The sequence below is a fragment of the Cervus canadensis genome, chromosome 5, assembly GCF_019320065.1.
Source record: "Cervus canadensis isolate Bull #8, Minnesota chromosome 5, ASM1932006v1, whole genome shotgun sequence".
Classification (NCBI taxonomy): domain Eukaryota; kingdom Metazoa; phylum Chordata; class Mammalia; order Artiodactyla; family Cervidae; genus Cervus; species Cervus canadensis.
Genome location: NC_057390.1, coordinates 66,379,361 through 66,406,132, shown reverse-complemented (window position 1 = coordinate 66,406,132; position 26,772 = coordinate 66,379,361). Strand labels below are relative to the sequence as shown.

The following is a 26,772-nucleotide window of genomic DNA, read 5'->3' as shown; positions in this document are numbered from 1 at the left end:
AGGGGAAAGTCATAAGCATCTTTTATCCCTCTGCCCAGTGCGGTACCCAAGACATCACTCTCCTCATCTTTGAGGAGTAGAGGTTACTTTGTAAAGAGGTCTTTAGGATCTGAGTTAGGAAAGTTCTCCTCATCCTTCAGGTTTTATCGCTGACAGGGAGGCAGATGTCAGAGGGGCGTATGTGTAACTGCCCAGATAGGCAATAAATGCATGGGCAGATTGCACGAGGAGATAAGGACTAGGATCCTTACATCGACTGATCAGCCATCCTGGTCCCAAAAGCAGTGTTTCATTAAGAGTCTATAAACAACCAAGAAAGAAAAGGATGCATTTGCTAGAGAAAACTTTCACAAGTATAATCACACTTTCCTTGTGAAATGTCATCTCTCAGAAGTCAGTATAGGCATTCAAAGCTCCACGTCCAAGTCCAGCTACGTGCTGTACAGAATGCAGGCTGTGTATTACTCAGGTCTTTGCCCACTCCCTGGCTAACACCCAGACTGATTCTGGAAGACCCCAGGCAGCTTCTAGGTTTTCCTGCAACCAGGAGCCCGCAGGATTTCCTCAGCATCCTCTCTGTGTCCTGGATCTCCATTGCATGGATTTGCATGATTTGGTATAATTGTTCCTGTGTCATTTCTTTTCACATTGACAAAACAGTTCCCAGAGAGCGGGGCTGCAAAGTGGAAATGGATTCATCTGCTCAACAGCCATGAACATGTAGAGTCCTGTATCTTGTGAGACCTGTTAGCCCTTTGTACACTGCCCTCCAGTTTCCTGGTGGAGTCTCCGAGGGGCAAACAAAGGTGTGCATGCCTGCAAATAAGTCAGCCAGCCCACCACACCAGGCCTCCTCCCACCATCTTCTCTGCATACAACTGGCCCTCTCTAATGACCACGAGGGGGCCCTCAGGCCCAGGTCCTTGCAGTAGAGGCCCGGAGCTGACCCTCTGCCCTACCGTTGGCTGCATAGAACTCAGGGTCTCTCTTAACACCAACAGGAAGGGCAGAGCTGTCACAGGGCCCTGGAGGGAGCAACTCTCCCAGTGTCAAAGCAACTTGGGGTGCTTCCGTGGCTCTAGTTGTCCACTCCCTTTCTACTGGAAGAGGAAACTAGAGGTCTTAGAGGCTGGCTGGAGATCCTCCACTCAAGGGAGTTAAAGAAGAGGGTGAAAGCGTTTGGGTTTTGGCTCAGCTTCTTTGTCATTTACTCCTGGTTTACCACCCAGCTGGGCAGAGCAGGGGTGGGTGTGCTGAGGGTCAGAAGAGCAGAACCTGGTGTGGAATCCTGTCTGCATTGTTCCTGCGGTGACCTTGAGCAACTTCTTTTACTTTGCCGAGTCTCGGTTTCTTCATGTGAAAGAAAATGGGCATCAAATGAGAAAGTCATGATGTCCCAGCTGCTGTGACCAAACTCTCGTGGAGGACGAGATGCTTCATTCACAGTGATCTCCTGATGGACTTGCCAAACAGGAGTCTTCATTATTTTACAAATGAGGAAGGATGTGCAATATTAGCGTAGCATCAGACAAGGGGCCTGTTCAATAAATATTGATTCCCTGCTTCTGTAATATTTGCAAAATTAAAAAGACCACACTCATGGATAAACCTAGTGTCTCCAATGCATTCATTATTAAACAAGAGAGAATAAAAACAGGAATTACACAGTTGAATTATAGATTAAAAAAAAGAAGAAAAATAGAGCCTCACAAATATAGGTGGAAGGAAATGATAAAGAGAACAATTGCTGAATTATAAAATAGAAACACAGCAAGATCAGCAAATACATTGTATTTGGGGAGAAGGTTTACTTAGACCCAACCTTTGGCTAATATGGTAGAGAATCTTATTTCAAATAAAATTAGAAATCTTGTTTTAACAATATGAAAACATGATGTAAAATTCTATACTAATTGGTTTAAAACATACTGAAGATTGTTGAACAAAAACTAGCATGGCCAAAAGTGATCCAAGTTGGTAAATCACCTGAAAATCAATAACCTTGATATAGTATTTTTTAATGATTAAAGAATATCTCCCTAATATCTCTGTCAAGGCTTCTACACACAAATTTGCTGCTGAGTTCTCTCAAATTTTCAGGGAATAAACAATTCCTGTGTCGCTTGTAGTTTCAGCATTAGGGGAAAAAAAAAAAAAAGAATCCTGTCACTGTTTTATTTTAAGAAGCCAGCACAGCCTGGATGCCCAACCTGAGACACACACGCACACACAGCCCCCCCACAGATTGATTTCACTTATGGAAAAACACTGAAATAAATACCTGGCAAGGGAATCAACAATAAATTATACAACTAACCCACCAGCATCAAGTAGGGTTTGCCACAGAAACGTAGGATGCCAGGATGAATTCCTATCAGGATATCTGATATCAAATGACATTTACATAGGCCAAAAGAGAAATAATTGCTCTCTTTTCAGTAAATGCCATGAAGGCATTTCATGAATGCACAACTTTTTCTGATTTACCAGAATAGTAAAATTAAAAAACTGAAATTTTTGCCAAGTAGGAACAGAAGGATACTTTAATGTTCTGAAGATTAAATGGCAATTATTTCAAACCAAAAATCAGTCATCAACATCAAGTTCATGGACAAACACTAGAAGTGTGTGCATCAAAGTTGGGCACAAAACTAGCATTTTTTGTCTCTTTTCCTGAGCTACCCATTTCTTCCTCACCCTGGCTTAAGAAGGGTCCTGGGCAATCCCAAAAGAGCAAAAGTAGGAGGAGACAGAATATCCAGAAGCATTTCAGTCTGCCGGGCGGCCTTCTGAGACCAGGCCCTCAGAGAAAACAGGTCAGTATGCTTGGAAGATAAAAACCCCCTGGCTCTGGGCAGGTGCCCTGTCACCAGGCAGGCCGGGAGCACCATGATGGCGAGGGAGTGTGACAGGACTGGTGATGGGCAGCCTCCAGCCTGGGAGTGACTCAGAATCACCCAGAAGTTTTGCAGACATGCAGGCTGCTGGATGCTGCCTTCCCACAACCTGTATTCTGTAGGTCAGTGGAGGCAGAGTTCAGGATCTACATAGCTCCTTCAGTGATTCGGAGGCTCAGCAGGGCAAGAAGCAGGTTCAGAGAGGTTGAGTGATTTATTCTAGGTCACACAGGAGGCAGGTTGTGCATTAGACACTCCACCCACATAGTGCCTTTGCCATGGACCACACCAGCAGGCAGGGTCTTCAGTGTTTTCTGATTCTGTGACATGGACTGGCCCTTTGAGGCCTCTGCAACATCATCCGTACAGAAGGAAGTTGTGATGGTTCATTTTACGTATCAATTTGACTGGCTCATGGGGTACCTAGATATTTGGATATACATTATTTCAAAGGAGTGCTTCCAGATGAAATTAGCATCTGAATCAGGCGACGCAGTAAAGAAGATGGCCCTCCCCAACGTGGATGGGCGCCATCCAATCTATGGAGGGCCTGAACAGAACAAAAGATAGAGGAAGGGAGAATTACCCCTTCTCTGCCTGACTGCTGCCCGGGGACTGGGGATGACATCATCAGCCCCCTTGGTTCTCAGGCCTTCCCTCGTGGGCTACACTATACCATCAGATCTCCCAGGTCTGCAGTTTGCAGATAGCAGACTGTGGGACGTCCTGCCTCCATAACTACGTGTGCCAATTCCTCATAATAGATGAAGCAACATGCTATATCTCTACAGTTACTATTGGCTATGTCCTATTGGAGATCTCAACCTCTCCCCTCTCCATCTCCCTCTTCCCCTCTGCTTCCACACCCACACCCATATCTGAAGTGGTATGACATCAGGCACTCCCCTGCAGTCATCCTTGGAGGTGTCTTTCTAATGTGGCATCACTTTCTGTGTTCTGGACAGTGATTCCTGTGTTCTTTTCAAGAGCTCCTCATGCCCTACCCCAGACGATGTGCTGCTCTGGGATGGGGAAACACCAGGTTTAGCGTGCTGGCCTTCAGACACAGCCCCTTTCAGCCAGTGGCCAGAGTTCAGGCAGGACCAGGTGGCAGCGTCACTCCCTTTTCTATGTTTGGCTAGAGAACTTTGCTTTATTGGAATCAAAGTTCTTTGGCGCTGTGCTAATTGTCTGTTGCCCGTGTTCTCTCTCTGTTGCCTTCTGTTACTTTGTTAACCCCTTCCTTTCTGGGACAACTTATGTTGGAACCAAGGTGAGTCATTTCTAGCAAATGGTCCTTTTGGAAACTCTGCTCTGGTTACTTGGAAGATGAATGTTGTCATCTGGGTAAGTGACATTCTGGGCTTACCACAGGCCAGAATCCACAGTGGGGCTGGGTGCTGAACCCTGAACCTGTTTTGGGCCCACAGCCCATTCTTCAGTTGTGTGATGAACATGTTTTTCACTAAAGAATGAAGACAAAGATGAAATTTCAATCTCTTACTCCGACATATTGGTGACTCTGCTGTAAAGATCTATATCTACAATTCTTTGCTTTCTAATATGGTAGCAACAAGCCATATTGGCTACTTACATTCAAATTAAATTAAATCCAGTTCAGCTGGTAAAGAACTCGCTTGCCGGTGCAAAAGACATGAGACATGAGTTCAATCCCTGGATCAGGGAGATCCTCTGGAGAAGGAAATGGCAACCCACTCCAGTATTCTTGCCTGGAAAATTCCATGGACAGAGGAGCCTGGGGGCTACAGTCCATGGAGTCACAAAGAGTCAGACATGACTGAACATGCATACACAGCCTGATGTATTGGCAACTCTGCTGTGAAGATCTACATCTACAATTCTGTGCTTTCCAATATGGTAGCCACAAGCTATATTAGCTACTTACATTTAAATGAAATTTAATCTTCAACATCTCAGTCACACTGGCCACATTTCAATTGTCTGATATCAACATGTGACTAGTGGCTCCTGTATTGGCAGAAAGGACATTTCTATCCTTGCAGAAAGTTCTTTTGGATGGTGCTGATCTATTGAATGAGGATAATATCATCTGGGCTTCCCAGCAACTCAGATGGTAAAGAATCTACCTGCAATGCATGAGACCGGGGTTCGATCCATGGGTTGGAAAGATCCCCTGGAAAAGGAAATGGCTACCCACTCCAGTATTCTTTCCTAGAGAATCCCATGGACAGAGCCTGGTGGGCTACAGTCCATGGCATTGTAAAGAGTCAGACATGACTAGCAACTAACATACACACACACAATATCATCTACCTCAGCGGCCTGTTATGGCAGCTAAATGAAATGTTGTATGTAAGGTGCTTAGATTAATACTCAGCTTAGAGACATGCTTGATAAATGGAATTTGATATTATTCATGAGATAAAATTTTTAGAAGAAAGTGACTCTACCAAATTTAGTTTGAGGAAATCTCATGTAGAGTCTCTGAGTACAGGTGTAATTCCCAGCATCATCTCTTCCTGAGGCTGGGGTTGCAGGAAGCATTGAGGAGGATGAGGAGTTGGGTCCTTTCAGGGCCTTTTGCTCTGGGCACAGTCACAGGCATTTATGGAACCTGACTACCTGCTGGTTGGGGGAAGGGAGGGTCTGGGGAGCAGGTTACTGATTCCTTAAACCCAGAATAGCTGAAGGAAGCAATGGGAGGAGCTTCTACCATAGCAAAATGGATCAGGTTTAATTGTTAGAGGAGATAAGAAGAAGGAAGAGGAAGACAAAAGGAGAGAGAGAGAACATGAACTACGTGAGAAACAACTTTGCTTCTTGGTGTAGAAAGCCAAGCCTAGTTTCATGTCCCTGACTCTTGCCCTGTTGCTGAACCTACCAAGCCTGGATGAGTACTTGAGGTAGAAGGATATCCATGCTGGTTTAGCGGCTGCCTAGAGTATGATGCTTTTCCATTGTCTAGAAAACACAGAATGCAGAAATGGCCTAAGGAGCTTTGGTGCCACCTCAGCTGCTATATAACTGAAGTTTAGGGGATGCCAGTCAGGTCTCTGGTCAGGCACTGAGCAAGCTTTAGATTGGGAGCCACCCTTCTAATAGAGATAGACAGCAGAATGTGAGAGAAAAAGCACCCTGCACACTCCCTGCCAGCCTCCTCTGGGCTCCCCAGATGGTTTCCTCTGACCCACATTTCTCCTTAAAAGTGTCTGCTGAAATTGCCTGAAGACTGAAGCTGAGATGACTGGACAGTGAAAGCCCAAGGAATCCTAGGGGATGGCCTCTGTGGCTGCTACTCTATGCCATCCCTCTCAAATTAATCAGAGTAACAATAACTAGTGCTTAGTAAGTTCTTACAATGTGCTAGACAATGTTCTACGTATTGTCTTCATTTATTCCTTAAAATAATCTTGTTAGGCACTGGTTCCATTTTTATCCTCACTGTTTTCACCTAAAAAAATGAAAAGAAGGGCAGAACATAGACAGAGATTGATTCCTGGTTACTCAGACAAAGCAGGAGATTCTATTGATGTACCAGATATTAGTAGCAAACAGGAGCCTAAAATACAATATGAGGAAAAGTGCAGTGTGTGGGGGGGCTTCCCGGTTGGCTCAGTGGTAAAAAATCCACTTGCCAATGCAGGAGATGCAGGAGATGCAGTTTCGATCCCTGGGAAGATCTCCTGGAGAAGGAAACAGCAATCCACTTCAGTATTCTTGCCTGGAGAATCCCATGGACAGAGGAGCCTGGTGGGCTACATACAGTACATGGGGTCACAAGGAGTAGGACATGACAGCAACTGAAGATGCATGCACATAGTATGTGAAGTCAGAAATTCTAGTTTAAATCCTGCTCTTTCCCTAACTATGTCACATTGTGCAAGTCACATCACCTGTCTGAACCTGTTCCCTCATAAAACTGGGAAACAACAAAAGACAGAGAAAGAGAAGACATATGGAAACCTCTGAAAAATACAACTGTTAAGAGCTGCCAGTTGCGACAAGGGATACAAAGAAATATCCACATGTACATTTTAAAAGAAATGTGGGAATGAAAAATGATCCCCTGGTAGAGTTTTTGGATGGATAAACTTTTGGGTGAGAAGAATGGGAGTAAAATGTACTTGGCCCCTGGGTGCCTCTACTTTGGGTTCCTGGAATGATGCTGTGCGAGTCATTTCATTTCTGTTTGCCTCAGTTTCTCCTTGACCCCAAAAGACATCAGAAGTTGAGATGTTGCTGGAATTAGATAATAACAAACTCAATCCTTTCTAAATAAAAATGTTATAAATTCTTCAACACTATAAATATAGCCTCACATCTATTGCTCAGTACCTTGTGAAAAAAAAAAAACATTCTAAATGAATCTCATCTGAAAATAACAAAGGGAGGAAAAATATAATCCTTCCAAGCTTTAAATAGAGTTCTCTGCTAAGTTCTCCTTAGGAGTGAAGTCCAGAAGGGAGTCATTGTTGGGGACTTACTGCTTCTGGCTGGTAAGATGGATCCTAGAAGTTTGAAGCACCCTCATCTTAACTAAGCAGCATCCTAAACCCCATCAGATCCCCACTCACCCTCGCCTTCCCCAAAGCTACAAATTGGTCCTGAATTAGGACAAGGGGTGGTTACTCCAGGGTTTACGTCTTGTTCTGTCATCAGAAAACACCTATTCTGTATAACCTAACCTGGCTTCATTGAGTGTGTTCCACAGAGTGCGTGGTGTTTCATTCACGTTCAGTAACCCTGGTGATATTATAATCATTAGCTTACTAGACATTATACTCTGTCTTCTTGTTCTAGGTTCTGCTGTCTACTATTGGAAGCATGAACAGGATGTTTGAGCATCAGTGCCCTCAGAGTGGCCCTTAGCTAGGTCCTTTGTATCATTGAAAATGACAGCATGCGAATGTTTAGTGGACTGAGAAATCTCCCTTGGCGCTTCATGTCCTGAAACTGAAATAGTTCTAGAAAAACCAAGAGGGCTCACTTGGCTGCAAGGTGGAGTTAGTGGTCATCTATTGGGGTGGGGGAGTCAGGGGGTTTCAACATTGCCACAAAATATCTCTTTAATTTTACAACTGATGTCTAAAACTCTTTTATAGGTGATCAGCCTTTACAAGACTAAAAATACAAATACATGTGAGAGAGGCAAGGCAATTATTGAAATTCATCCTATTGTACAAGTGATTGACATGTTATCTTCCCTTTGAGTAAATTCTAACAAGGGAAGAAAAAAGAAAAAGACAGTGATACCTGAACAGAATAAAGAGTGATGAACACCGACAGAGGGGTTCGTTTATGGAGATGGAAGAGACCCTACAGCTGCTACTACAATCCTCATACCCTTGCTTCCCCATTTTTTATGCGGGAATCCTGAGGCATGTAACCTTGTGACATGCTGTGTTAGAACTGTGTTAAAACCCAGGGGTCCTGTTTCCTGGTATAGAGTCTTTCCATCCCACTCTGGATGCAACACTGTAGCTGAGGGGATCAGATGAATTTCAGTCTCCTTCCAGTTTGGTTTGGGCAAGCCCTGAAAACCACGTTTCAAGCCCATCCTTTCAATGGGAAGTACCATGGGAGATAGTCAGAGGGCCCAGGAGCTGGGCATGTCCCTGGTGGGGAGTTTCACTCACCTTTGGCCGCATCCAGCTTAGGTTGGAGAGGTCTTTTCCCTTGAGGAGCTGCAGACCTATGGAATAAGTCTCGGCAGGAAACGTCTCATCCTCAAACAGCAGCCCTCTGTTTAGGCAATGATCCCGCAAAGAGTAAAAGTCCTGCTCCTTGAATTTGATGATGGGGGTCTTGGCTGGAAACTGCTGGTTGTGTGCCATGATTCTTCCTAGAAGAGGTATCAGATCTTTCCTTTTGGGTGAGAAAAAGAGGTATTTTTAGGGATAAGCTGTCAAGTACTTTGCATCACTGGATGTGAGCCCTGGAAGGCATTCAGATGTCTGCAACCTTCACAGGTGAGACTGGAACCACGTAAGTTCTGTTCCTGTGAACCCAGCCAGTTGGTGGGAGGCAAGCCCAGACTAGAATCCAAGAAAATTTCCTTCCAGGTCAGTTTTCAATCTGTTTACCGAACAGCTTCTCAGGATGCTCTTACATGCATGAGAGACTATGTGTACCTTAATGAACATTTATTGAGTACTGACCTTGTGCCAGGCACTTTTCTGAATGTTGGTAATTCAAAGATAAATATGACATGATCTTTATCCCCTAGAGGCTCATTATCAAGTGGGAAAATATATTAGACATTTCAACAACTAGCTATTGTTCAACAGAAATGGTCTACTTAAAAATGTGTAAAAAGTCCTGTGGACATAAAGAAGAGGAGCTAGGAACTGCCAAGGGATGTTTCTCCCACGAGTTCTCACCTTGCAATTGGCCTTGAGGGAAAAGAATTTTCCAGGTGGAGAACTGGTAGGTAGATTTTTTTAAAAAGTCCTAGGACTTCCCTGGTGGTCCAATGGCTGAGACTTTGTGTTCCCAATGCAGGGGACACGGGTTTGATCCCTGAGGAGAACTAGATCCCCATGCCACAACTAAGACCCAGGACAACAAAATAAATAAACATTTTTTTAAAAGTCTCTCCAGAAGATGGCGGAGGAATAGGACGGGGAGACCACTTTCTCCCCTACAAATTCATCGAAAGAACATTTGAATGCTGAGCAAACTTCACAAAACAACTTCTGACTGCTAGCAGAAGACATCAGGCACCCAGAAAAGCAGCCCATCATCTTCGAAAGGAGGTAGGACAAAATATAAAAGATAAAAAGAGACAAAAGAGCTAGGAATGGAGACCTGTCCCGGGAAGGGAGTCGTAATAGAGGAAGTTTCCAAACACCAGGAAACCCTCTCACAGGCGGGTCTGGGGGAACTTTTTGAATATCGGAGGGCAACCTAACTGGGAGGAAAAATAAATAAAACTCACAGATTACATGCCTAAAAGCAACTCCCAGCAGAAAAGTACCCCAGACGCCCACATCCGCCACCAGCAAGTTGGGGTGGAACGGAGAGGAGCAGGCGGGCGGCATTGCTTAGGGGAAGGACCGGGCCCAAGTGCCCTGAGGGCAATCGGAGGGAACTAAAGTGAGATAGCAACTTAAACTGTGGGATAGCAAGAGAGAGAGAAAATTAACCGGCCCGAACACACTGCCGGCCGTTTGTAGAACAAAGGGACTGAGCAATTCCAGAGAAGAGCTAGCCGGTGGCGGACTGGCCCATCCCCGGAGGCAGGAGGCAGGGGAGAGGGGAAAGGGGCAAACTCGGCCCCAGAGAAGGCATCCCCTACCAAACTGCAAACAGGCCTCCAGTTTCTAACCAAAGACTTCCTGAGATTCTGGATGGTCCACATCCGCTGGGAGGGTCACGGCTAGAGGCCAACTCCCAAGAATAGACACAAGCCGCATGCATCTGACTGGCGCGCGCGGAAACTGAGGTTGGGACCGCGGAGGGGAGAAGGCGCACCACACCCGGGGAGAGTGCGCCCGTCAAGCTTCTGGTGGCCTGAGCTGCTCGGGCGGGGAAGGCACAAAACGCAGGCCCAACCGAGTCCGCACTTTTGTGGAACACCCGAAAACTGGAACCGCACGCAACGCAGGGCCCGCTCCATATAGAGTAGCTGGGAGCCTAAGCAGTGTAGACAGGGAAAGCACACACCCGTGAGTGGGGGCAAACCCAGTGTGGCCGGAACACTGCGAGTGCTCCCCACACACAGCGATCTCTGTCTGCAGCGCCCCTCCCTCCCTGCAGCGCGACTGAACAAGTGAACCTAAACAAGCGACCACCTCCGCCCGCCTGTGTCAGGGCAGAAATTAGACACTGAAGAGACGGGCAAACAGAAGCCAAATAAACAAAGGGAACCGCTTCAGAAGGGACCAGTGCAACAGATTAAAATCCCTGTAGATAACACCGACTATACCGGAAGGGGCCTATAGATATCAAGAAGTGTAAGCTGGAACAAGGAGCTTCTGAAACTGAACCGAACCCACACTGACCGCAACAGCTCCAGAGAAATTCCTAGATATATTTTTACTTTTTTTTTTTTAATTAAAAAAAATTTTTTTTCTTTTCTTTTTTTTAAATTTTTTCTCTTTTATTTTCTTTTAAAATTCCCTATTACTCCCCCATTACTCAGAGGGAGGTGGGAGAGGGGATCAGGATGGGGAATACATGTAAATCCATGGCTGATTCATGTCAATGTATGACAAAAACCACTACAATATTGTAAAGTAATTAGCCTCCAACTAATAAAAATAAATGAAAAAATAAAAAATAAAAAAATTAAAGTCCCTCCAGTGTCCCAAGTAGCAAGTACATGGAGGACCAGGAGTTGGATTGGAAAGGTCATGGGTATTAGAGGGAATGGGAGGGGCTGGAGGGTCAGTGGAGTGGGGGGTTGGGGATAAAGAGTATTGCCAGACAAGGCCAGGAAGGCAGGTTGGAAAGCTGGATTGTTTTGCTTTATACCCTTCAAGCTGCAGGGCCATTGAAGACCCATGTGTGGGATTACAGAGCAAGTTGGAGGCCACGTGGTGGAATGGAGAGGGTCTGAGACAGGATGGAGGTTGGGAGGCTGCTGCTTTTGTCCTTGGGAGGGTCAGTGTTATGGCAGTGGTCGTGAAGATGGTGGAGAGATGTATTCCAGAGTCATTTTATAAGTAGAATATATAGGGCTTGATGATGAATATGGGGATGTGGGGTAGGAAAAAGAAAAGGCGGTGTGATGAACAATCAAATAAGTTTTGAAGTTTGCTTTCTGCTCTCACCACCTACATATCCAGTTCTGCAATTGTGAGTTAGTATTCAACCCTGTGAACCTATTTCTCCACCTGTACAGATTAATGATACCAATCTTGGAATGTTTATTGCTGTATTAAATGAGTTTGGACCTAACAGACTGAATAATGCTCAGTCACTTCAGTCGTGCCCAACTCTTTGCAACCCTATGGACTGTAACCTCTGTCCATGGGATTCTCCAGGCAAGAATACTGGAGTGGGTTGCCATGCCCTCCTCCAGAGGATCTTCCCTACCAGGGAATCAAACTCACGTCCGCCTGCATCTCTTGCATTGCAGATGGATTCTTTACCCACTGAGCCACCTGGCAACAGTAGGCAGACAATAAATGTCAGTGTCCTAATTTCTCTAAAGAGAAGTCAAGGAAGTCTGGGTTTTCTTGTTCAGGAAGCTACAGGGGTGTAACTGATGCCATTTAACAAAATATGTATCACATCCTCCATCTGCTAGACAAGCTGGCTTGGATCTGAATCCACACTCACTAGCTGCGGGACTTGAAAAGTCTATTTAGCACTTTAACTAGTACTTTTCAAGCTTCTTTGACCAGAGTCTGTTAAGATGACACAAAAGACCCCAAGGTTCATATGTCCTATTCATACCTACTTCACAGTGAAAAAGCAATCAAATGGTGACAGAACTAGAGAGGAACATGAATGAACAACTCATAAAGAAAGAATATGAGCTTACAATCAAGATTTTGGATCACATAAAAATAATTTATAATTTTCTTACAGTTAATATATAATAGTATATTGCAAATTATTTAGATAACATAAATAAATCCACAGAATAGCACCACTGAAGTATCACTGCACACACACACATTTAGAGAGAATTATATATACAATTGCCTAATAAATGAAGTAAGAATAATTTATATGTGAACTACTAGGTTGGACCATATAAAAGTAAATATGGGCAATTTTATTTGGTTTAGTCCTCTATGATATACACATTTCTTCATTCTAGTTCTTGGAAAATAACAGGTGAAAATATGTCAGTGTACCTCACCACTCACTATAGGGTTAAGAGGAAAACCTACAACAAATTATGTAAGAGAGATAAAGCTGAAATAACAGTCAGGTACAATTCAAGAACAAGAAAACAATAATAGAATTTGGTTGCCAAGTAAAGACAAGGCAATGACACCTGATAAGGGGGAGTTGTGTAAATTGTGGGTCTGCCAACTCTGCACATGCTTAGGGATAGTGCAACCAATACAGCACCGCCAAGCCACTGACCTATGATTATGGGACTGTTCTTAAGCAGCTCCTAATTACAGCTAAAAAATGAGTCAGAAGAGTTTGGCTTGACTTCTCCACAAGAATCTTAAAAAAAGGCCTTATGTTTGGGGATCAGATCCAGGCTCATCTCCAGGGCCCTTACTGCCCACTACTAGGCAGTGGACTGGGTAGCTTTAGGAATCCCCCTTCTAAGACTCTCTTTCCTCTTCTGTGAAATGGAGATGATACTAATACACAAGCTATAGAGTTGTGGTGAGACTCAGATGAAACCATGCTTGCTGAATGTTTAGCACGGACTGATCAACAGAAACTGGTCACTGAACAGTGGTTATTAGCATAATTAACATTATTATCATTTTGGCCATGAAAGGACATGCAGAAGTCCTACACCCTCTAAAAGGAGGACTTGCTCTTATGAATGATGGGCCGGGCCCAGAAGGGTCAGCATGGGAAAGGGTCAGGAGTGGTACATCAGACCCATGTCCTGGGCTTTGCCCCTGCTCTGTATCCACTAACCAAGAATGCAATGATGAAGGAGAAGGCTCTGGGGGCCAGGCGGCAGGCCTGGTTCTGTTGCTGGAGGAGGTGGTCTGCTGCTCTGGGAGGGAGGAGAATACTGATGGGAAAAGAGAGTAGGCTGGAAGGGAGCCTCCACAGGCACAGATATCACACCTACTGGGTTCACCTTCTTGCTCTCTGAACTGGTAATGGCTTTGCCAGGGAACAGCCTGTAGACTCGCTTTCTTGGGCATAAAGGGTTTACAGAACTTGACAACATCTCCCTTTTGCATGCAGCAGAAAAGGCCAAACAATATTCCCACTTTGGCAAGGACTCTTTGGCTTATTCCTTTTCTTCTATATCATGCTTGCCTCACTTTGCAAAATAAACAAAGGAAGGAGAAGACTCAGCTATCTTAGAAAGAGAAAGAAAAAAAGAAAGATGGAAGGCCTATCCGATAGTCAGAATCATACCTAGTCTTGCTGCTGCGGTTGGATCTAAAAATGAAAATGGCACAGGAGAAGCTAGGAAAATGGCAAAAAGAGTTGAAATCGAGTTCTTTTTTAAAACTGAAGTATAGTTGATTTACAATATTGTGTTAGATTCAGGTATACGGCAAAGTTTTTTTTCAGATATATATGTGTATGTATATATATATACACATATATGTATCAGGTTATTTTCCAATATAGGTTATTATAAGATATTCAATATAGTTCCCTGTGCTCTACAGTAAATCCTTGGCATTTATCTATTTTACATATAGTAGTTTGTATCTGTTAATCCCATAATCTTAATTTATCCTTCCCCCTCTGGTAATCATAGGTTTGTTTTCCATGTCTGTGAATCTTTTATGTTTTGTAAGTATTCACTTGTATTAATTTTTAGATTCCACATATAAGTGTTACCATATTTTTCTTTGTTGGACTTACTTTATTTAGTATGATATTCTCTAGGTCCATCCATATTGCTGCAAATGGCAATATTTTGCTGGCTGAGCAATATTCTATTGTATATTTATATATCTTCTTACACCATCTGTTGATGGGCACTTGGGTTGTTTCCGTTTCTTGGTTATTATAAACAGCACTGCTATGAACAGTAGAGTACATGTATATTTTTGAATTAGAACTTTCATCTTTTCCAGATATAAGCTCAAGAGTGGGATTGCTGGATCATATGGTAGCTTTATTTTTAGTTTTTTACTGGTTTTCATAGTGACTGTACCAATTTACATTGCTACCAACAGTTTACAAGGATTTCCTTTTCTCTGCACCCTATCTAGCATTTATTATTTGTAGACTTTTTAATGATAGCCATTCTAACATAAAGAGAAGATAGACAAAAATTAAAAGACTTCAGAAGAAAAAAAAAGTCCCAAAGTTAAATGACTACAGAAGATTCCAACTCAGGTTTTTATTCTGCCCCTTATTAGTCATATGAGCCTGAAGACGTTTTCTAAGCACTTAGAACTTCAGTTTTCTTTTCTGTCATAGGGGTACAATGATACTTTGTTGAATAATATAATGAAAAAATAGGTGGGATGAGATATAAATCATGAAGCATTACACAAAGATATTAATTTCTTATTTCTCTGACTCCAATAATCTTGTCCTAAACTTTCATGCATTTCTACCACTCAGAGATGGATAGCTGTAAGAATACATGGGCTTCTCTAGTGGTTCAGACAGTGAAGCATCTGCCTGCAATGCAGGAGACATGGGTTCGATCCCTGGGTTGGGAAGATCCCCTGGAGGAAGGCACAGCAACCCACTCCAGTATTCCTTCCTGGAGAATCCCATGGATGGAGGAGCCTACAATCCATGTAGCCCATGGACAGTGGGCTTCAGTTCATGGAGTAGCAGAGTCAGACCCGACTGAACAAAAAAGCACAACACAGCACAGCCAAAGTCTTTAAACTTTACAAACAATTGCATTTGTTAGTTTTAAAATTAGGCCACTTTGACATATATAAGAGAATGTATAAGCTATGTCAGTTCAGTTCAGTCACTCAGTCATGTCCGACTCTTTGCAATCCCATGGACTGCAGCACACCAGTCTTCCCTGTCCATCACCAATTCCCGCAGCTTACTCAAACTCATGTCCATTGAGTCGGTGATGCCATCCAACCATCTCATCCTCTGCCATCCCCTTCTCCCACTTTCAATCTTTCCCAGCAACAGGGTCTTTTCAAGTGAGTCAGTTCTTCGCATCAGGTGGCCAAAGTATTGGAGTTTCAGCTTCAGCATCAATCCTTCCAATGAATATTTCAGGACTGATTTCCTTTAGGATTGACTGACTGGATCTCCTTGCTGTCCAAGGGACTCTCAAGAGTCTTCTCCAACACCACAGTTCAAAAGCATCAATTTTTCTCTGCTCAGCTTCCTTCATAGTCCAACTCTCACATACATGACTACTGGAAAAACCATAGCTTTGACTAGATGGACCTTTGTTGACAAAGTAATGTCTCTGCTTTTTTTAATATGCTGTCTAGGTCATAGCTTTTATTCCAAGGAGCAAGCGTCTTTTGCTTTCATGGCTGAAGTCACCATCTGCAGTGATTTTGGAGCCCCCAAAGATAAAGTCTCTGACTGTTTCCATTGTTTCCCCATCTATTTGTCATGAAGTGATGGGACCAGATGCCATGATCTGAATATTTTCTGAATGTTGAGTTTTAAGACAACTTTTTCACTCTTACTTTCATCAAGAGGCTCTTTAGTTCTTCACTTTCTGCCATAAGGATGGTGTCATTTGCATATCTGAGGTTATTGATATTTCTCCCAGCAATTTTGACTCCAGCTTGTGCTTCATCCACCCTGGCATTTCTCATGATGTACTCTGCATATAAGTTAAATTAGCAGGGTAATGATATACAGCCTTGATGTACTCCTTTCCCGATTTGGAACCAGTCTGTTGTTCCGTGTCCAGTTTTAACTGTTGCTTCTTGACCTGCATACAGATTTCTCAAGAGGCAGGTCAGATGGTCTGGTATTCCCATCTCTTGAAGAATTTTCGAAAGTTTCTTGTGATCCACACAGTCAAAGGCTTTGGCGTAGCCAATACAGCATAAGTAGATGTTCTTCTGGAACTCTCTTGCTTTTTTGATGATCCAGTGGATGTTGGCAATTTGACCTCTGGTTCCTCTGCCTTTTCTAAATCCAACTTGAATATCTGGAAGTTCTCGGTTCACATGTTATTGATGCCTGGCTGGGAGAATTTTGAGCATTATTTTGCTAGCATGTGAGATGAGTATAATTGTGCAGTAGTTTGAGCATTCTTTGTCATTGTCTTTCTTTGGGATTGGAATGAAAACTGACCTTTTCCAGTCTTGTGGTACTGCTGAGTTTTCAAATTTGCTGTTATATTGAATACTGCACTTTCACAGCATCATCTTTTAGGATTTGAAATAGCTCAACTGGAATTCCATCACCTCCACTAGCTTTGTTTATAGTGATGCTTCCTAAGGCCCACTTGACTTCACATTCCAGGATGTCTGGCTCTAGGTGAGTGATCACACCATCATGGTTATCTGGGTCAGGAAGATCTTATTTTTATAGTTCTTCTGTGTATTCTTGCCACCTCGTCTTACTATCTTCTTCTTCTGTTAGGTCCATACCATTTTTGTTTTTTATTGTGCCCATCTTTGCGTGAAATGTTCCCTTGGTTTCTCTAATTTTCTTGACGAGATCTCTATTCTTTCCCATTCTATTGTTTTCTTCTATTTCTTTGCATTGATCACTGAGGAAGGCTTTCTTATCTCTCCTTGCTATTCTTTGAAACTCTGCATTCAAATGGGTATATATTTCCTTTTCTCCTTTGCCTTTAGCATCTCTTCTTTCTTCAGCTATTTGTAAGGCCTCCTCAGACAACCATTTTGCCTTTTTGCATTTCTTTTTCTCGGTCATGGTTTTGATCACAGCCTCCTGTACAATGTTATGAAGCTCCATCCATAGTTCTTTAGGCTCTAGTCTATCAGATCTAATTCCTTGAATCTAGGTCACTTCTACTGTATAACAGTAAGGGATTTGATTTAGGTCATACCTAAACGGTTTTCCCTACTTCCTTCAATTTAAGTCTGAATTTGGCTATAAGGAGTTCATGATCTGAGCCACAGTCAGCTCCTGGTCTTATTTTTTCTGACTGTGTAGAGCTTCTCCATCTTTGGCTGCAAAGAATATAATCAATCGGATTTCGGTATGGACATCTGGTGATGTCCATGTGTAGAATGTTCTCTTGTGCTATTGGAAGAGAGTGTTTGCTATGACCAGCACATTCTCTTGGCAAAACTGTTAGCCTTTGACCTATATAAGCTATGTAGACTATGAAATATCATAATTTCACAAACACTCATGAACCTACCACTAAGGTTATGAACACACCAATACTTGTGCTTTCCTCCCCCAGAGGAAGCCAAAACCAGAATGTTGTATTTATCATTCTCTTGCTTTTATTGAAAAACAGGTTTATCACATACTTATGCATTTCTATATTGAATTATTTTACTTTTCCTTGTTGTTCAGTTTTTAAAAATTATAGAGAGAAGTTCCAGTTCCTTTATGGCAATGTAAGAAGCCCCCTATGGTATCCACCTGTCCTCCTGATTATAACTATAACCTCTGGAAACAATAAAAATTGGGAATCTGAAAACAAAAGCTGGCAAATTGTACAGGGGAGTCAAAACTTGGAGAAGAAACAAGCAGGAGGGTGAATTTCCAGGTCTTTAATTTTTCCCTCTCATACTTTTGCCATGAAGATGGGGCTCAGTCATCAAGTGTCCCAGTGCAGATAACTGAAGCTTTGATGGACACCCTGCTGTTTTTCTGAGAAAGAAATTCCTACAGACCTGGGGGAAGACACTAGGGGAAAGAAGCCGAGAAGAGAGGGCGCCAGAGAATGAGAGTGTCTAATTATGTTAGCAAGCTTGCACTTGTTTTAGCTTAACCTATTTGCATTATAAATGTGTGGTCCAGAGCCGAATCAGTACAGCAGAGGTTTAAAGAAATAAATTGAGGGGGGAGGAGCCAAGATGGCGGAGGAGTAGGACAGGGAGACCACTTTCTCTCCTACAAATTCATCAAAAGAATAACTGAACGCAGAGCAAACTTCACAAAACAACTTCTGATCACTAGCTGAGGTCATCAGGCGCCCAGAAAAGCCGCCCATTGTCTTCGAAAGGAGGTAGGACAAAATATAAAAGATAAAAAGTGAGACAAAAGAGCTAAGGACGGAGATCCGTCCTGGGAAGGGAGTCTTAATAGAGGACGTTTCCAGACACCGGGAAACCCTCGCACTGGCGGGCCTGGGGGAAGTGTTTGAATCTCGGAGGGCAACCTGACTGGGAGGGAAACAATAAATAAAACCCACAGATCACGAGCCTAAAAGCAACTCCCAGCAGAAAAGTACCCAAGACACCTGCATCCGCCACCAGCAAGTGGGGGCAGAACGGAGAGGAGCGAGCGGCATTGCTTGGGGTAGGGTCCGGGCCTGAGTGCCCTGAGGACAATCGGAGGGAGCTTTTGTGAGTTGCCAACTTGAACTGTGGGAGAGCAAAAGAGAGAGAGAAAATTAACCGGCCCGAGCACACTGCCTGCCGTTCACAGAACAAAGGGACCGAGAAAGGCTGCGGACCGGCCCAGCCCCACCAGAGGCAGGAGGCAGGGGGGAGGAGAAGGGGGCAGGCTCAGCCCCAAGGACCTCATCCCCTGCCACACTGCCAACAGGCCCCCAGTTTCTAATCAAAGACCTCCTGAGATTCTGGATGGTCGACATCCGCAGGGAGGGTCGCGGCGAGACAAAGGGCGCGGGCAGAAACTGAGACTGGGACCACGGAAGGGAGTGGGCGTGCCACACCCGGGGAGAGTGAGCCCGTCAAGCCCCTGGCTGCCTGGACCGCTCTGACGGGGAAGGCACAAAGAGCACGCGCAGCTTTTTCTTCCGTGCTTTTGTGGAACACCCGAGGGCTGGAACCGCGCATAGCGCGGGGCGCACTCCATATAGAGCAGCTGGGAGCCTGAGCAGCGCAGACGGAGAAAGCAGCGCCAGCCCCTCCCGGCAGCATCAGCCCCTCCCCGCAGCGCAACGGAACTAGCTACCTGAATAAGAGTCCACCTCCGCCCGCCTGTGTCAGGGCGGAAATCAGACACTGAAGAGACCAGCAAACAGAAGCCAAATAAACAAAGGGAACCGTTTCAGAAGGGACCAGTGCAACAGATTAAAATCCCTGTAGAAAACACTGACTACACCGGAAGAGGCCTGTAGATATCGAGAAGTGTAAGCTGGAACGAGGAGCTATCTGAAACTGAGCCGAACCCACACTGACCGCAACAGCTCCAGAGAAACTCCTAGATATAATTTTACTTTTTTCTCTTTTTTTTTTTAATTTTTTTAATTTTTTTATCTTTTTCTTCTTTTTTCTTTCTTCTCTTTTATTTTCCTTTAAAATCCCCTATTACTCCCCATTACTCCTTAACTTTCATTTCCACAGACTTTTACGATTTTTTAATTAGGGGGAAAAAAATTTTTTTTTTTCTTTTTCTTTCTTTTTTTTTCTTTTTTTTCTTTCCTTTTTCTCTTCTATTTTCTATTTTTCTTTTTCTCTTATTTCTTTTAAAGTCCTCTAGTACTCCTCTACTACTCCTTAATTTTCATTTTCAATACACTATAACCTTACAAAAAAAAAAGAAGAGAAGCCCTATTTTTAAACCAAACTTCATATATATTTCTAAAATTTTTTTTGTGTGTTTTGGTTTTTGTTTTTAATATAGTATTTTTAAGAGTCTAACCTCTACTCTAGATTTTTAATTTTTGTTTTTCAGTATATGATATAAATTGTGAACATTTAAGAACCCAATATTCAGTTCCCATTTTTATTCAGTAGTGTGTTGATTATTCTCTCCCAATCTTGACTCTCTGTTTTCTACCTCAGAACACCTCTATTTCCTCCTTTCCCCTTCTCTTCCCAATCCAATTCTGTGAATCTTTGTGGGTGACTGGGCTACGGAGAACACTCTGGGAACAGACAACTGCATAGATCTGTCTCTCTCCTCTTGAGTCCCCCTTTTTCTCCTCCTGCTCATCTCTATCTCCCTCCTCCCTCTCCTCTTCTTCATGTAACTCTGTGAACCTCTCTGGGTGTCCCTAATGGGGGAGAATCTTTTTGCCATTAACCTAGAAGTTTTATTATCAGTGCTGTATAGTTGGAGAAGTCCTGAGACTACAGGAAGAATAAAACTGAAATCCAGAGGCAGGAGACTTAAGCCCAAAACCTGAGAACACCAGAAAACTCCTGACTACATGGAACTTTAAGTAATAAGTGACCGTCCAAAAGCCTCCATACCTACGCTGAAACCAACCACCACCCAAGAGCCAATAAGTTTTAGAGCAAGACATACCACGCAAATTCTCAAGCAACGCAGAAACATAGCCCTGAACGTCAACATACAGGCTGCCCAAGGTCACACCTAACACACCTAACATAGACCCATCTCAAAACTCATTACTGGGCACTCCATTGCTCTCCAAAGAGAAGAAATCAAGTTCCACGCACCCGAACACCGACACAAGCTTCCCTAACCAGGAAACCTTGACAAGCCAATCGTCTAACCCCACCCACTGGGTAAAACCTCCACAATAAAAAGGAACCACAGACCTCCAGAATACAGAAAGCCCACTCCAGACACAGCAATCTAAACAAGATGAAAAGGCAAAGAAATACCCAACAGGTAAAGGAACATGAAAAATGCTCACCAAGTCAAACAAAAGAGGAGGAGATAGGGAATCTACCTGAAAAAGAATTTAGAATAATGATAATAAAATTGATCCAAAATTTTGAAAACAAAATGGAGTTACAGATAAATAGCCTGGAGACAAAGATTGAAAAGATGCAAGAAATGTTTAATAAAGACCTAGAAGAAATAAAAAAGTCAATTAAAAATGAATAATGCAATGAATGAGATCAAAAACACTTTGGAGGGAACCAAGAGTAGAATAACGGAGACAGAAGATAGGATAAGTGAGGTAGAAGATCAAATGGTGGAAATAAATGAAGCAGAGAGGAAAAAAGAAAAAAGGATCAAAAGAAATGAGGACAACCTCAGGGACCTCTGGGACAATGTGAAATGCCCCAACATTCGAATCATAGGAGTCCCAGAAGACGAAGACAAAAAGAAAGGCCATGAGAAAATACTTGAGGAGATAATAGCTGAAAACTTCCCTAAAATGGGGAAGGAAATAGCCACCCAAGTCCAAGAAACCCAGAGAGTCCCAAACAGGATAAACCCAAGGTGAAACACCCCAAGACACATATTAATCAAATTAACAAAGATCAAACACAAAGAACAAATACTAAAAGCAGCAAGGGAGAAACAACAAATAACACACAAAGGGATTCCAATAAGGATAACAGCTGATCTATCAATAGAGACCCTCCAGAAGGCCAGAAGGGAATGGCAGGACATACTGAAAGTAATGAAAGAGAATAAACTACAACCTAGATTACTGTACCCAGCAAGGATCTCATTCAGATATGAAGGAGAATTCAAAAGCTTTACAGACAAGCAAAAGCTGAGAGAATTCAGCACCACCAAACCAGCTCTTCAACAAATGCTAAAGGATCTTCTCTAGACAGGAAATGCAGAAAGGTTGTATAAACGTGAACCCAAAACAACAAAGTAAATGGCAACAGGACCACACCTATGAATAATTACCTTAAATGTAAATGGGTTGAATGCCCCAACCAAAAGACAAAGATTGGCTGAATGGATACAAAAACAAGACCCCTATATATGCTGTCTACAAGAGACCCACCTCAAAACAAGAGACACATACAGACTAAAAGTGAAGGGCTGGAAAAAAATATTTCATGCAAATGGAGACCAAAAGAAAGCAGGAGTCGCAATACTCATATCAGATAAAATAGACTTTCAAATAAAGGATGTGAAAAGAGACAAAGAAGGAAGATCAATCAATCAATTATATATATATGCACCTAACATAGGAGCACCGCAATAAGTATGGCAAACGCTAACGAGTATGAAAGAGGAAATTAATAGTAACACAATAATAGTGGGAGACTTTAATACCCCACTCACAACTATGGATAGATCAACTAAACAGAAAATTAACAAGGAAACACAAACCTTAAATGACACAATGGACCAGCTAGACCTAATTGATATCTATAGGACATTTCACCCCAAAACAATCAACTTCACCTTTTTCTCAAGTGCACACGGAACCTTCTCCAGAATAGACCACATCCTGGGCCATAAATCTGGTCTTGGAAAATTCAAAAAAATTGAAATCATTCCAGTCATCTTTTCTGACCACAGTGCAGTAAGATTAGATCTCAATTACAGGAAAAAAATTGTTAAAAATTCAAACATATGGAGGCTAAATAACACGCTTCTGAATAACCAACAAATCATAGAAGAAATCAAAAAAAGAAATCAAAACATGCATAGAAGTGAATGAAAATGAAAACACAACAACCCAAAACCTATGGGACACTGTAAAAGCAGTGCTAAGGGGAAGGTTCATAGCATTACAGGCTTACATCAAGAAACAAGAAAAAAGCCAAATAAATAACCTAACTCTACACCTAAAGCAATTAGAGAAGGAAGAAATGAAGAACCCCAGGGTTAGCAGAAGGAAAGAAATCTTAAAAATAGGGCAGAAATAAATGAAAAAGAAACTAAAGAGACCATAGCAAAAATCAACAAAGCTAAAAGCTGGTTTTTTGAAAAAATAAACAAAATTGACAAACCATTAGCAAGACTCATTAAGAAACAAAGAGAGAAGAACCAAATTAACAAAATTAGAAATGAAAATGGAGAGATCACAACAGACAACACTGAAATACAAAGGATCATAAGAGACTACTACCAGCAGCTCTATGCCAATAAAATGGACAACTTGGATGAAATGGACAAATTCTTAGAAAAGTATAACTTTCCAAAACTGAACCAGGAAGAAATAGAAGATCTTAACAGACCCATCACAAGCAAGGAAATCGAAACTGTCAATCAAAAATCTTCCAGCAAACAAAAGCCAGGACCAGATGGCTTCACAGCTGAATTCTACCAAAAATTTAGAGAAGAGCTAACACCTACCTTACTCAAACTCTTCCAGAAAATTGCAGAGAAGGTAAACTTCCAAACTCATTCTATGAGGCCACCATCACCCTAATTCCAAAACCAGACAAAGATGCCACAAAAAAAGAAAACTACAGGCCAATATCACTGATGAACATAGATGCAAAAATCCTTAACAAAATTCTAGCAAACAGAATCCAACAACATATTAAAAAAAATCATACACCATGACCAAGTGGGCTTTATCCCAGGAATGCAAGGATTCTTTAATATCCACAAATCAATCAATGTAATACACCACATTAACAAATTGAAAGATAAAAACCATATGATTATCTCAATAGATGCAGAGAAAGCCTTTGACAAAATTCAACACTCATTTATGATTAAAACTCTCCAGAAAGCAGGAATAGAAGGAACATACCTCAACATAATAAAAGCTATATATGACAAACCCACAGCAAGCATCACCCTCAATGGTGAAAAATTGAAGCATTTCCCCTGAAATCAGGAACAAGACAAGGGTGCCCACTCTCACCACTACTATTCAACATAGTGTTGGAGGAAGTTTTTGGCCACAGCAATCAGAGCAGAAAAAGAAGTAAAAGGAATCCAGATAGGAAAAGAAGAAGTGAAACTCTCACTGTTTGCAGATGACATGATCCTCTACATAGAAAACCCTAAAGACTCTACCAGAAAATTACTAGAGCTAATCAATGAATATAGTAAAGTTGCAGGATATAAAATTAACACACAGAAATCCCTTGCATTCCTATATACTAACAATGAAAAAACAGAAAGAGAAATTAAGGAAACAATACCATTCACCATTGCAACAAAAAGAATAAAATACTTAGGAGTATATCTACCTAAAGAAACAAAAGACCTATACATAGAAAACTATAAAACACTGATGAAAGAAATCAAAGAGGACACAGATGGAGAAACATACCGTGTTCATGGATTGGAAGAATCAATATTGTCAAAATGGCTATTCTACCCAAAGCAATCTATAGATTCAATGCAATCCCTATCAAGCTACCAACGGTATTTTTCACAGAACGAGAACAAATAATTTCACAATTTGTATGGAAATACAAAAACCTTGAATAGCCAAAGCAATCTTGAGAAAGAAGACTGGAACTGGAGGAATCAACCTGCCTGACTTCAGACTCTACTACAAAGCCACAGTCATCAAGACAGTATGGTACTGGCACAAAGACAGAAATATAGATCAATGGAACAGAATAGAAAGCCCAGAGATAAATCCACGAACCGATGGACACCTTATCTTTGACAAAGAGGCAAGGATATACAATGGAAAAAAGATAACCTCTTTAACAAGTGGTGCTGGGAAAACTGGTCAACCACTTGTAAAAGAATGAAACTAGAACACTTTCTAACACCATACACAAAAATAAACTCAAAATGGATTAAAGATCTAAATGTAAGACCAGAAACTATAAAACTCCTAGAGGAGAACATAGGCAAAACACTCTCCGACATAAATCACAGCAAGATCCTCTATGACCCACCTCCCAGAATATTGGAAATAAAAGCAAAACTAAACAAATGGGACCTAATGAAACTTAAAAGCTTTTGCACTACAAAGGAAACTATAAGTAAGGTGAAAAGACAGCCCTCAGATTGGGAGAAAATAATAGCAAATGAAGAAACAGACAAAGGATTAATCTCAAAAATATACAAGCAACTCCTGAAGCTCAATTCCAGAAAAATAAATGACCCAATCAAAAAATGGGCCAAAGAACTAAACAGACATTTCTCCAAAGAAGACATACAGATGGCTAACAAAACACATGAAAAGATGCTCAACATCACTCATTATCAGAGAAATGCAAATCAAAACCACAATGAGGTACCATTACACGCCAGTCAGGATGGCTGCTATCCAAAAGTCTACAAGCAATAAATGCTGGAGAGGGTGTGGAGAAAAGGGAACCCTCTTACACTGTTGGTGGGAATGCAAACTAGTACAGCCACTATGGAGAACAGTGTGGAGATTTCTTAAAAAACTGGAAATAGAACTGCCATATGACCCAGCAATCCCACTTCTGGGCATACACACCGAGGAAACCAGATCTGAAAGAGACACGTGCACCCCAATGTTCATCGCAGCACTGTTTAAATAGCCAGAACATGGAAGCAACCTAGATGCCCACAGCAGATGAATGGATAAGGAAGCTGTGGTACATATACACCATGGAATATTACTCAGCCATTAAAAAGAATTCATTGGAATCAGTTCCAATGAGATGGATGAAACTGGAGCCCACTATACAGAGTGAACTAAGCCAGAAAGATAAAGAACATTACAGCATACTAACACATATATATGGAATTTAGAAAGATGGTAGCGATAACCCTATATGCAAAACAGAAAAAGAGACACAGAAATACAGAACAGACTTTTGAACTCTGTGGGAGAAGGTGAGGGTTGGATGTTTCAAAAGAATAGCATGTATATTATCTGTGGTGAAACAGATCACCAGCCCAGGTGGGATGCATGAGACAAGTGCTCGGGCCTGGTGCACTGGGAAGACCCAGAGGAATCGGGTGGAGAGGGAGGTGGGAGGGGGGATTGGGATGGGGAATATGTGTAAATCTATGGCTGATTCATATCAATGTATGACAAACCCCCCCCCCAAAAAAAAGCATAATAAAAAAAAAAGTAAAAAAAAAGTAAAGAAATAAATTGAGATTTGAATCACTTTCCACAGAAGGTGAGCTAGAATGTATACTCTGAACTTAATCAAGTTGAATCCTGCTTCTAAAAATAATCAACATTCCCCAGAAGATTATAACAGAACACAAAATCTACCCAACATAACTTCTACTTTGTCTAGAATATAATCTCAAACTTCTCAAAATAAAAGAACTAAGAAAATGTGACTCATTTTCAAGAGAAAACACAACTGACAAATGAGAATGCTGCAATGATCTAGATGTGGAAATTACAAAGAAAAGGTTTTAAAGCAGCTACTAAACTATGCTCCATGAAATAAAGGAAAACACACTAGAAATGAATGATAAGGTAGGCAATCTCAATAGAGAAACAGAAGTTATATTTTAAAAAAAAGGGAAACAAATAGAAGCTAAATTTTGAGTTGAAAAATATAAAATTTGAAATAAAAAATTAACTGGATGGGCTGAAGAACAGAATGAAGGTTACCAAGGAAAGAATAAGTGGAATGAGGGAAAAGATCAATAAAAAGTATTCATCTCAAGAACAGACTGA

The 26,772-nt window shown here is 42.0% G+C and overlaps 1 protein-coding gene across 6 annotated transcripts in view; it reads right to left on the bottom strand.

The window, feature by feature from the left end:
• CAPN13 (calpain 13) overlaps positions 1–26,772 on the bottom strand; it is a 117,766-nt gene that overhangs the window by 77,046 nt on the left and 13,948 nt on the right. For all 6 annotated transcript variants that reach the window (XR_006269496.1, XM_043469017.1, XM_043469015.1 and 3 more), the window contains exon 2: positions 8,516–8,744. Coding sequence is in view for 5 of the 6 variants with exons in the window: in XM_043469017.1 (XP_043324952.1) it covers positions 8,516–8,713 (198 nt within the window). In the remaining variant the exon portion in view is untranslated. The remainder of the gene's footprint in view (positions 1–8,515; positions 8,745–26,772) is intronic.